A 12,907-nucleotide genomic window follows, 5' to 3' on the forward strand; every position below is an offset into this window, starting at 1 on the left:
TCAGAAGTATTACAAGACTGCCTTCCTTTGTTCAGTCCCAATGAACCACAACTTGTGATTGTTTCTTTTCCCTGCTAGAGTTTTATATAACCACTCGATCATTTCTGCAGGTTGAACTGTGTATAATGTATTTTCAGCAACAGTGCATTACATTTTGAAATATAATAGCAAATGAATCTGTTCAGAATTTTAAATTTTTGCACTGTTGGTAGATTGTCTAGAATTTTTATCTAGTACTGTACTTTATTAACACTAAACTATTTTTATATAGTGCTCAAAGCTGCTGTCCGATACTACCGTGATCCAGTTTTACCCAAGCAAATTTGTTTTGATCACTGATATTTTGGATACCTTTGGTAAGAAATGCCTTTGTATTCCTTCTACTATGGCCAAGCTATTTTTAAGCTTAAAAAGAAGTGGAAAACTACTTTTTTGTTTAGTGCAGCATTTGTTTTGGTTGTCGGAGCATGTGCTTCTTGAAAGGTCTCAGCACTTTCTTCTGTTTATTCGCAATCTACTGAAAGGGGAGCAAGAAGTAAGGAGAAAAGTTCTATTTGAATTCTCAAATTGTGAACAATTTATTTGATTCATTCTCAACAAATTTATTTGTTTTGGATGAATTAACCTTTATGTGGTGTCTTCACTTAAAGTGCAATTTCTTTAATGGGATGTTAGTAGTTTGATTACAGTAGGTTTTATTTACTTTGGAAGATGGTGAATACTGACCATATTTCAGTATTATTAATCCCTTCAGTAAATTTATTGAAGAATAACATCTCAATGTACATTGTTATCTATTCCAGTAATTTATTTGAATCAAGCTATTTGACTGCTACAGAATCAGAGAAATCTTTTGAACATCAATAACATCTTAAAATTTCCCAGATAGAATGGAAATAGTAACAAGCAGAATAGTAATGCAAAAGTTATCAATGCTTGGCCTACTGATTTTGCAACTTTATATATATCTGGTCAGTGTTCATGTGCTAGTTAGGTTTTAGTAAAAATAACAAAATACTGATAGCCAAATCATGCCTTTGCAGTGCATCCTTCCCATTTAGTGCCAAGTGATTCTTGTTCACATAATAAATGTGGTAATTTTAAATGATAAATTTATTGATTCCAAAACAAGTATCAAGGATGGGCTAGAATGAGACCTCTGTGCCTGCTCCAGGAAGTCTGTCTTTTCATTCTGATATCAAGTTGGATTTTGAGTATGGATTCAAGCTGTGTTTTGTGTACAAAAATGGGCACGGGGTCTTAGATATGGATCTCAACATGCCTGTACAACTGAAGTATCAGGTTGTGTTCCAATTACTTTGAAATTAAAGCCAACGTTTCATTAACCTTTGTTAATTACTTTTGGATTTGCACTGTGTATCTTCAAGTCAATTTTCCATAGTTTTGCCAAGTCACCCAAAGGGACACAAAATAGCTTTGTGTCCCTGTTGTAACTTCCTGGTTCCACTCTGTAGTCTGTACTGCTTCCTAAGTTTGTGTAACTTGCGCACCTGAGTGTACAGCCCTATTCTTACATTCAAGTTTATGTACATGAAGAAAAGACCAAGCCCCAGAACAGGTCTCTGAGGAATTCCACATCCTAAAAAATGAGTGTGCCTTTTTTTGTCCCTATTCTCTGACCTCCTGTGTCTAGACCAACTGCAGCCTTGATAAACTGAATGTTTTGCTCTGTGCTTTTCCAGGTAAATATTTACTTCTATTGAATCTGAATCTATGACCTTCAGACATTTTGCATTCCCACCTGTAATTTCAACAATGATCTGTCAAGAATTCATGTCAAAAATATAATTGATCTATTTTTGATTATAGGTAAACTAGTGTACGAAAGGATTTTATCCATGTGTGGAAGTAGTCGTGTTTCCCTTCCTGGAATCCCTGTACCAGGTGACTTTAATAATCGAATTTAACCTTCAAGGAATTTTAAAATCACTAAACAGTATTAGGTGTTTGGAAGTGGACATCGCAGGATTTTAAAATTTTATCGTTGTTATAGAAAATAGATATTTTAGCTTTGAGTTTAGTGTAGGTAATTATACCTGCAGAAGTGATTTCCTAAGGGAGATTGTGTAACCTCAAGTAATTGTTGGAAGCATACGTTTTATACATCCAATTTGAGCTCTTTTTTTCACTTCATAAAGTTGTCATAAGTTTTTTAAGCATTGTACATTGTATACTTCCAATACAGATACCTTTGGTCCAGATGAAGTGAATGAAACTGCGAAAGAAACTTGTTTGAACTGGTTCTTCAAGATTGCCTCAATCAGGGAGCTCATTTCCAGATTGTATCCTTACAAAAATGTAATTTGTGTCCACTTTGAGTTGTGTTAAAATTAAACTTACTTACTGGTTGAGCTTTCTTTTTAACTGTTAATGGGAATAAAGAGAGTATTGATTATTCAAGCTTTCAAGGGGTTTTTATTTTATTTTGCATATTGAGAAAACGATACCAGTTAAACTGACTAATTGTCCTTGATCAGCCAGGAATTCAGATAAGGCTGTGGCTTAGTGAGAGAAAATCAATAATGAGCAAGTAACACTTGAAAATGAATATTCTGATCATCTCTATTTTGAAGTATACAGGACCAGTTGGACCAATGCCTCATTTGTCAGTTAGACTTTTATTTTCAATCGGCTGACTCTTCAGAGCAGTGAGCAGACTCTAGCTCAGGATGGGTTTGGGGGAGAGGCACTGAAAAGTTGGAACTGGGGGTGAGGTAACAGGCGACTGAGATGTGCTACATTTGGGTGGCGAAAAGAAGACTGGGGAATGTGTGATCAGGGCATGCCTCTTGATACTCCATAATGGGGTCAGGTGTTGGGATTTATGTGGGGAAAACGTGGACCGTGGGATAGGCTTCATGCAGGTAAGAGAGACTGGGGGACAGGGATGAGAAGAATGTAATGTCGACAGGGAGAGAGGAAGACTGAAGAAAGAAGCGATCAAACCTGCATTATATCTACTAGCATGGTTAGACAGTTCTAAATATAACAATGTTTTGTCAGTGTCTCTGTAGTTGTGAATATGACAATATTTGTATGTTGCTATTACTTTATATTCTTAATTCTAAATCTTACTAACATCTTGTATGATTAACTGTTTGAATTATGTCCAAATATTGCTGGTCTTTGATGCTGTTTTTCAAGCTAACAGTTTTATGCTTTTACACAAAGTGAAAATGTATTTGCCTTAAGTTAGTTCAGTTATGTGGAGGTGGCCATATTAAAATGTAATACATTCCTTTCTAAAACGTAAGTCTGCTAGAATTTCTATGCTAACTTTAATATATTTTTAATATTTCCATGCCACAATCTTGTGTAAGACTAATTAAAGTTGTCAAACTAGTTTGATGGAAAGATGCTGAGGTTTTTCAATTAATTTGGTTTGAATGTCTGAGGTGAAGGTAAATATATTCTTTATAAAAAAAAAACATGATATGCATTTTAATTTTTTTCTCAAAAGTGGGATCTCTGAGACTCTCCCTCGGTTGACCTCTATGATAAGAGGCATTGGTGATCCATTGGTTGCTATCTATGCGAGAGCATATCTTTGCAGGGTAGGTTACAATATTCTTTTCAACTTCTTATTTTGTCAAACTGGCATTTTCTTGTTAATTGAGACATGCTTCATCTTTTTCACAAGTTCCATGTTATCATTTTTTTTCTTTTCTCCAACAGGTTGGAATGGAAGTGGCACCACATTTGAAAGACAACTTGAATAAGAACTTTTTTGATTTCCTCTCCACATTTAAACAAGTATGAAATTTAGTTTAGGAAACTATTCTGTTTTTGCATTTCCCCTGAGCTCTGTACAAAATGAATTACAGCCACAAATTGAAAATTCTCGCCAGCATCAATCGTGGATCTTTCAGTCAGAATGAATCATTTCACAGAATAACCTAGTTTATTTACACTCCTGGTGACTCTGATCATCAAATTGTGAAATTAAACCTTTCTCATTGCAGCCATTCAAATGAAGTGTACACCTTGGGAACAGTAACTTAACTAGTAGTGTATTAAATCCTTTGTGTCTGCCTGAATCTGTTAATTTTTTTCCATGTCTATGATTAGAATGCAACCTAACTGTGTCTCCTTATGTCTTTGTGTAACTATGTTCTCCTCTGAATTCTCCCAGTGGAGATGCAGCAGTATATTTTTTTTTGCAGGCCACGGCAAAATTAGGATAAAATAATTTAATGCCGTTTTTGTTATATATTTGAGCACAGGAAGTTGTAATATCAAATAAGAATATATAACTTACATTTTGTGCAGACTGGTCCAATTATCCTTCAGCCCCACTTCCCTGAGGCTTTGATATTTATTCTCTGTGCCAAGTCACAGGAGATGTGTATGTATTTTCTGACTAAAAATTGGTTTGAAAATACCTTAAAAGAAATGACACCATATTGCTATGGGATGTTGAGCATCGCTTAAAACCCAGAGAGACCTGCTAACCTTAATATCATTTCCAATGTGCTAAATTTGTAATCTGATCATGCTTGTTCCTTATATATAGATTTGACCTGATTTTTAATAGAAGTAAAATTGCTAGTTATTTTTGACTGTTTAAACATAACATACTTCAGCTTTCTTAAACTCTTTGCACTGCAACTATAGTGCAGGTAGCACATCAGAAGCAACCTTAGCTGAGGCCTGCGATGAGGTTTCCTGGTGGAAACATTGTGGCATGTAGCTGTACTTATTAGTCACTTGGCTGCAGCAAATCTTCCTGATTGATTTTATTGTCCGATATAGCCTCTTCTTTTGAAGTTTGAGTGGAGATGCAAAATGTTGTGCTGTTTTCACACAATTTTATATATTATTTTTGTTCAAAAGCACAGTAGCAACTTGCCAAGATTGAGAATCCAAAGAGACAAGCTTAAGGAGATAGATTTTCTTGTACTGATTCCAGAACAGGCAACAATACATTAAAACCAGATTCGGTCATTCAATCCCTTGAGCCTATTCTGGCATTCTTTTACTTAGAAAAGTACAGCACAGAACCGGCCCTTTGGACCACGATGTTATGCCGAGCATTAATCCCAATGTAAAATAAAATAACCTACGCACCCTTCATTCACTGCTATCCATGTGCATGTCCAGCAGTTGCTTAAATGTCCCTAATGATTCTCTGGCTATTGGCTCTATCCATGCCCCTCACTATCTTGTATACTTCAATCACGTCTCCTCTCTTCCTCCTTCTCTCCAGAGAACCTCTCTTCATAAGGCAAGCCCTCTAGTCCATATCAACCTTCTTTGTTCCCCCTCCAAAGCCTCTCTATCTTTCCTATAGTAGGGCAATCAAACTGGACACAATATTCCAAGTGTGGTCTCACCAGGGGCTTGTAGAACTGTAGCAAAACCTCGCGGCTCTTTAACTCGATCCCCCTGTTAAGAAAGCATATGGTGTTTTGGCTTTCATTAACATCCTTATCCACTTGGGTGGCAACTTTGAGGAATCTATGTACTTGAACACCAAGATCCCTCTGTTCCTCCACACTGCCAAGCGTCCTGTCTTTAATCCTATATTCAGTATTCGAGTTCGACCTTCCAAAATGCATCACTTCGCATTTACCCAGGTTGCACTCCATCTGCCATTTCTCAGCCCAGCTCTGCATCCTGTCTGTCGTGCTGCAGCCTGCAGTAGCCCTCTGTACTATCGACGACACCTCCAACCTTTGTGTCATCTGCAAATTTACTAACCAACCCCTCAACCTCCTCATCCAAGTCATTTATTAAAAACTACAAACAGCAGAGGCCCAAGAACAGAGCCCTATGGGAAACCACTGATCATTGACCTCCAGGCAGAATACTTTCCCTTTACAAGCACTCTGTTAGCCAACCAATTTTGAATGCAGATAGCCAGGTCTCCCTGCATCCCATGTCTCCTGACTTTATCAATGAGCCTACCATGGGGAACCTTATAAAATGCCTTGCTGAAGTCCATATACATCACATCCACTGCTCAACCTTAGTCGACATGTCTCATCACCTCCTGAAAGATCTCAATAAGATTTGTGAGGCATGACCTGCCCCTCTCAAAACCATGCTTCCTGACTTTAATCACGTTATGCCAAGTAGTCATAAATCATTCCTCAGAAGTTTTTCCAAAACCTTGCTGACCACAGACTTAAGACTGACTGGTCTATAATTGCCAGGGATTTCCTTATTCCCCTTCTTGAAAAGAGGAACAACATTCGCCTCCCTTCAATTCTCTGGTACGACTCCCGTGGAGAGTGAGGAAGCAAAGATCTTAGCCAAAGAACTTCCTCAACACTATTGCCGCTCCACTTATCTTTGTGTCATCTGCAAACTTCACAACAATGCTGTCAATTTCTTTTTCCAGATTGTGAAAATATCACACGAATAGTGATGGTCCTAGCACCGCAAAAGACTTCTTTATCCCCATTCTTAGCCTTCTGTCTGTCGGCCGATCCTCTATCTATGCCAGTACCTTGTCCATAACACCATGGGCTGTTATCTATCTTGGCACCCTCCTGTGTGGCACCTGTGAAAAGGCCTTCTGGAATTCTAAGTAGATCATTCCACTGGCTCTCCTTTATCTAACATGCTTGTTATCTCCTAAGAGTTTGAGCAGATTTATCAGGCATTTGCACTGTACGGGTTACTATCGATCTGCCTCCGTGCTTGATTCATTTGTCCTTTTTGCAATTGTCTATGTACTCCACAATACATTGTTCCAAGAATATATAATGTACCAATGCCAATACTCAGCTGAACTCTTCAAGATCCAATCACTGGTGATCTCTCCAAACCCATCTGAGATAATGTTATTTTATCATTTATCACCTACAATTACACTGAACAATACTGTAAAGTTCTATAATCTTATCAGTGGTAAGGCTGGCAATATCAATGGGGTTTATAAAATCTGGTCCTCTGTGGGTGGTATTAGACTTCATGTTGAACAGATTGCTGTTATTGGCATCAATGATTTGTGAGGCTGTAGTACCGATACCTGTCTTTTATCTGTGAGGTGAAGCAGTTAATGCGGGTTCTTTACTTCTATTCCCTTTGTAAGGGGCCATTTTTGTTTAAGAATTGTTGCTTATTGCAATCTCACTAATATGGATACTTTAAAGGTATTATTACTATTATAATGTTTGAAGCTCTCAGCATACATCTGTGTGTTAGAAATATCTGGGTGTCTTCGTACGTAGTTCAGATGTACTTGATAGTTTTGTTAGGTTGTAAGTTTGCTTGCTGAGCTGGTACATTTGTTATCAGATGTTTCATCACCATGCTTGGTAACATCATCAGTGAGACTCCGGTGAAGTGCTAGTGTTCTGTCCTGCTAGCTATTTAAGTGTCTTGGTGTGTTGAGGTGGGTGATATCACTTCAGATTCTTTTTCTGAGAGGTTGGCAAATGGGATCCAAATTGATGAGTTTGTTGATGGAGTTTCCATTTGATTGCCAGGCCTCTGGGAATTCCCGTGTGGGTCTTTTGTTTACCCTGCCCCAGGATGGATGTATTGTCCCAGTTGAACTGGTGTCCCTCTTCATCTGAGAGTATGGATACTAGTGATTGTTAATCATGCCTGTTGGTGACTAGTTGGTGCTCATGTTTCCTGGTGCCTAGTTTCATAGAACGTAGAACAATACAGTGCAGCATAGGCCCTTCGGCCCTCAATGTTGCACTGACCTGTGAACTATTCTCAGCTCATCCCCCTACACTATCCCATCATCCATGTGCTTATCCAAGGATTGTGGCTGAGTTAACTACATTAGCAAGTAGGGCATTCCACGCCCTTACCACTCTGCGTAAAGAACCTGCCTCTGACATCTGTCTTAAATCTATCACCCCTCAATTTGTAGTTATGTGCCCTCGTACAGGCTGACATCAATGTCCTAGGAAAAAGACTTTCACTGTCTACCCTATCTAATCCTCTGATCATCTTGTATGTCTCTATCAAATCCCCTCTTAGCCACCTTCTTTCCTGCCCATCTATTCAATGTAATGTTTGTTGCAATCCTTGCAGGATATATGACATCCGTTCAGCTGTTTATTGGTACATGGTCCTTTTAAATTCATCAGGAGCTGTTTCGCTGCGGTAGTGGGTTTGTGGGCTACCATGGTGCCTCGGGGCATAGTAGTCTGGTTGTCATCTCCGAGGTGTCTTTAATGAATGGTGGAGTGGCTAGAGTCTCTGGATGTGTTGTGTCTTCTTGTTTAGGTCTGTTATGTAGGAATTCGTGGACTACACTTATCAGGTAACCATTGTTCCTGAATATGTTGTCCAGGTATTTTTCCTCAGCTTCTTTGAGTTCCTGGGTGATGTAGTGTGTTGTGGCACGTTTAAATAATGTCCTAATGCAGCTCCGTTTGTGCACATTGGGATCGTTGCTCCTATAGTTGAGTATCTGGTCAGTGTGTGTGGCTTTCAATTGGCCTTGCATCCTACCGTGACGTCTAGGAAGAGGCGTCTGTTGTTGTTCTCTTCCTCATTGGTGAACTCTGTACCAGCAAGGATGTTGTTTGTGTATGTGGGTTTCTTCTAACTTGTTGTGTTTCATGATGACAAAGGTGTCATCCACATAGCAGACCCAAAGCTTGGGCTGGATTGTGGAAAGGACTGTTCGTTCTAACCTCTGCATAACTGCTTTTGCAAAGAGTCGTGATATTGGTGATTGCATAGGCATCCCATTGATTTGTTTGTAGGTCTTGTCATTGAAGTTAAAATAGGTTGTGAGGCACAGGTCTACGAGTTTGAGGATGCTGTGTCAGTGTATCGTTGGCTAGGGTGATGTTTATTGATGTGAGTAGGGATGCTGCTTTGAAGGAAATCATGACCTCGTTGTTTTCTACCTTGGTGTCTTTGACGTTAAAAGAATTCCTGGATTGAGTGGCTAGGGTCTTCTAGGTGTTTCAGGTTGCATTGCAGTTCCTTTGCTAATTTGTATGTCAGTATACCGGAAAGTGAGACTATGGATCTGAGTGAGGCCCCTTGTTTATCTATCTTTTTGGTAATCAGTAGCAACTAGGTGTGTTGGATTCTTCAGGTTTCATTCTTTGAGGTCTGTCTGGTTAATTTCACTCGTATTGCGAAGTCTTCTCAGGTCTAGCTGTAATATGGTTTTCTAGCTGTGGAATTGGGTCCATTGCCACCTGTAGGTGGGTATCAGTATCTGCGAATAGTGTCATGATTTGGAGATGCTGGCGTTGGACTGGAGTGTACAAAGTTAAAAGTCACACAACACCAGGTTACAGTCCAACAGGTTTAATTGGAAGCACTAGCTTTCGGAGTGACGTTCCTTCATCAGGTGAGTGCCTATCACCTGATGAAGGAGCAGTACTCTGAAAGCTAGTGCTTCCAGTTAAACCTGTTGGACTATAACCTGGTGTTGTGTGATTTTTAACTGCGAATAGTGTGTTTGCTTTTTCAGACCAAGACCAATAAATAGCAAGCGGGACAAAGCACCAGCGCTTCATCGAAGTCTCACTGATAATGTTACCTGGCATGGTGATGAAACGTCTGAGAACAAGTCTATCAGCTCAGCGAGCAAACTTACAACCTGAGCTACAAATCTTCTCCAAAATCGCATAGTTTTGTTAATTAATTATGTCAAATATTATAATTCATTGATAACTATTATTTTATTCAATACAGATTCATGGTGAAACCGTTCAAAACCAGCTCGCTGTGCAGCGGGTGGAAATCCCAGTCTACCTTACACTATATTCTCCTGCTATAGACTGGATTCTTCAATGTATTGCATACAGAGCACCAGAGGTTCATTTTAATTTTCTTGAAATTTGAGTATATGAAATGTTTTATTGTTATGCTATGAAACAAAGTTGTGCTTCCCTCTGCAAACCTGGAATCCAATGTATGCTGTACTGAGAGGCATCTTTCATCCTTGCTGTGCAAACAGCTTCTACACAGGTTCTTGTAGTAAATGACGAGGGAGTGATGAGCTCGTTTATAACCTGGTCAGAAATATGCTCTAAAACCTGCCAAACAGTCCAAAATATATCCATTTTGTAGGTGCATTGACTTGTTATATATTAAAACAAGACCATTTTCTAATATTGCATTAATTATTTTAGCAGCAGCATTCCATTCAAAACTTAGAGTAGGCATAATAAACGTTTAGCTCTACTGTTAACTTGTAAGTAAATAGAAAGTCCATTTAGCAGCTTCCAATGATATTTATAAGGGCTTAAATGCATTTTCTAATTTTCCATTAGAAGATTTCTGGAAATCAGTCACAGGACTTCACCTTTTCCTCGTTCTCCAAATCTTGATCAATAGGTTCAACGTCTTTCTGACGTTTCTGGTAGGTCAGTGTTGTAGTGTTCAGTTTTAATGATTTTGAGTCCCTTAAATTTATGTTGGTAATGCATTTTCTTCTTTTTTTTGCCTCTCCCATCCCAAAAAAAAATTGGCTTCCAGTTATTTTCTACTCCCTTTGCAATGTGTTCCCCTCTTGCATGCTTTTCCGTGATTGAAAAGGTAACCATGTCATTCATAGTTCTAAGGCTAACTCAAAGCCAATTGCTAGCAAATGTGCAACATCAGCCCAGGGTCAGTACCTTTTTTTTATTATTTTGCCTCAGCTTTTTATAGAAATGCAGAGTTATGTTCCATTCAATTTATTGATTTGACAGTTTTCAATGCTTGGATAGTTCTCATGTTGGTGCCTGTAGTATCATATTGAATGAAATAGGAGACGTTGGACAAAAGTGCAAGCCCACTAAAACTGTTGATATGTATCATATTTCATTGTCAGAGTACTCTTTTGACATTTTCTTGGTTTAAAAAAAATGTTGCTTATTACGTGGAGTTTGTAGCTCAGAAACAGCCTGTGTTTTCACTCTGCACAAGCTGTCCTCCACTCCTCTTCTGCTGGCATATCCATTTCAGTCCTCCTCTCACTTGCATCCCCTAAAAACTACTTTGCTGTAATTAGCTGTTTCAGGTTTTTGCCACTTTTTAAAAAATAAGTTTCTCCTAATTATCTTAGTTAGCAATTTTCTTATTTATGATCTGTAGTCCATGGACTCTCCCAAATGTGGAAACATTTTCTGTACATCTGCTCTGATCAACTAAGAAGTGTTGTCTAACGAGATTAGAATATAGAACATAAAACTGTATAGCACAGGATCCAACCCTTCGGCCCCTGATGTTGTGCCAAATTAAACATAATTAAGCTAATCCCTTCTGCTTGTCCTTTGTCCATATCCCTCCCATTTCCTGCATATTCATGCACTTATCTAAAAGTCTCTTAATGTCTCTATCGCATCTGCCTGCACCAACACTCCTGGCAGCACATTCCACATTTCTCCCACTCTGTGGAAAAGAAACCTGCCTCTCACATCTCGTTTGAACGTCTCCCTCTCCCCTTAAGTGCATGCCACCTTGTTTTAGACATTTCAACCCTAGGGAAAAAGATTCTAACCATCAGCCCTATCTATGCGTCTCATAATTTTATAGACTTTGATCAAGTCTCCTCTCAGCCTCCTCCACTTCAGAGAAAACAACCTGAGTTCTTCTAGCTTCTCCTTATAACTCTCGCCCTCTAGTCCAGGCAGCGGCCTGGTAAATCTCTTCTGCACATTCTCCAAAGCCTCCGCATATTTCCTGTAATGTGGCAATCAGAATTGAACACAATACTCTTAAGTGTGCGCTTACTAAAGTCTTATAAAGCTGCAAAATGTCATCCTGACTCTTGTACTCAGTGCCCTGACCAATAAAGGCAAGCATGCCACATGCCTCCTCCACCCCCCAATCAGCTTACATGGCCACTTTCAGGGAGCTGTGGACTTAAATCCCAAGATCCCTCTGTCCACTAACGCTGTTCAGGGTCCTGCATTAACTGTATACTTCCCTTAACATTTGATCTCCCAAAGTACAGCACCTGACATATACCCAGACTAAACTCCATCTGCCATTTCTCTCCCCATATCTGTAACTGATCTATATCCTGCTGTATCCTTTGACAGCCTTCTACATTATCCACAGCTCCACCAATCTTTGTATTGTCTGCAAACTTACTAATCCATCCAGCTACGTTTTCATCCAAGTCATTTATATGTAGATAATGTATAATATATATCAACAAACAGCAGAGGTCCCAGTACGGATCCCTGTGGAACACTGCTAATCCCGGACCTCCAGCCTGAGAAACATCCTTCCACCACTGTCCTCTGTCTTCTTTGGGCAAGCCAGTTCTGAATAACTGCAGTCAAGTCACCATGGGTCCCATACACCTTAATCTTCTGGATGAGACTACGATGAGGGACCTTATCAAAAGCCTTAATAAAATCCATACGGGCAATATCCACTGCTCTACCCTCATTGGCCGCATTTATCACCACCTCAAAATTCAATCAAGTTAATAAGACATGACCTTCCCTGCACAGAGCCATGCAGATCTGTCCCTACTTAGGGCATGCTTTTCCAGATGTACTTAAACTCTGTCCCTGCGAATTCTGTCTAGTAATTTCCCAATTGCTGATCTAAGACTTACCAGTCCATAGTTTCTTGGATTGTCCTTCTTGATTCTAGCTGCAAAATGTGTCGCTGGAAAAGCGCAGCAGTGGAGTGGGAGGGGGCGATAGTGTTCAGCCACAGGGCGGTTGGGTTGGTTGGTGCGGGTGACCCAGAGGTGTTCTCTGAAACGTTCCACAAGTAGGCGGCCTGTCTCCCCAATGTAGAGGAGGCCACATTGGGTGGCTGAACACTTCAACTCCCCCTCCCACTCTGCCAAGGACATGCAGGTCCTTGGCTGCCTCCATCGCCAGACCGTGGCAACACGACGCCTGGAGGAAGAGCGCCTCATCTTCCGTCTAGGAACTCTCCAACCATAAGGGATGAATGCAGATTTCTCCAGCTTCCTCATTTCCCCTCCCCCCACCTTATCTCA

General features: G+C 39.7%; 1 protein-coding gene across 1 annotated transcript in view; it reads left to right on the forward strand.

Annotated features, from left to right (window-relative positions):
- The window catches only part of vps35l (VPS35 endosomal protein sorting factor like), a 149,181-nt gene that overhangs the window by 42,072 nt on the left and 94,202 nt on the right, over positions 1-12,907 (forward strand). The window contains exons 8-14 of the mRNA XM_072560213.1: positions 272-356; positions 1,831-1,905; positions 2,207-2,303; positions 3,223-3,270; positions 3,482-3,575; positions 3,697-3,774; positions 9,649-9,771. Coding sequence (XP_072416314.1) covers positions 272-356; positions 1,831-1,905; positions 2,207-2,303; positions 3,223-3,270; positions 3,482-3,575; positions 3,697-3,774; positions 9,649-9,771 — 600 coding nt within the window. The remainder of the gene's footprint in view (positions 1-271; positions 357-1,830; positions 1,906-2,206; positions 2,304-3,222; positions 3,271-3,481; positions 3,576-3,696; positions 3,775-9,648; positions 9,772-12,907) is intronic.

The sequence above is a fragment of the Chiloscyllium punctatum genome, chromosome 40, assembly GCF_047496795.1.
Source record: "Chiloscyllium punctatum isolate Juve2018m chromosome 40, sChiPun1.3, whole genome shotgun sequence".
Classification (NCBI taxonomy): Eukaryota; Metazoa; Chordata; class Chondrichthyes; order Orectolobiformes; family Hemiscylliidae; genus Chiloscyllium; species Chiloscyllium punctatum.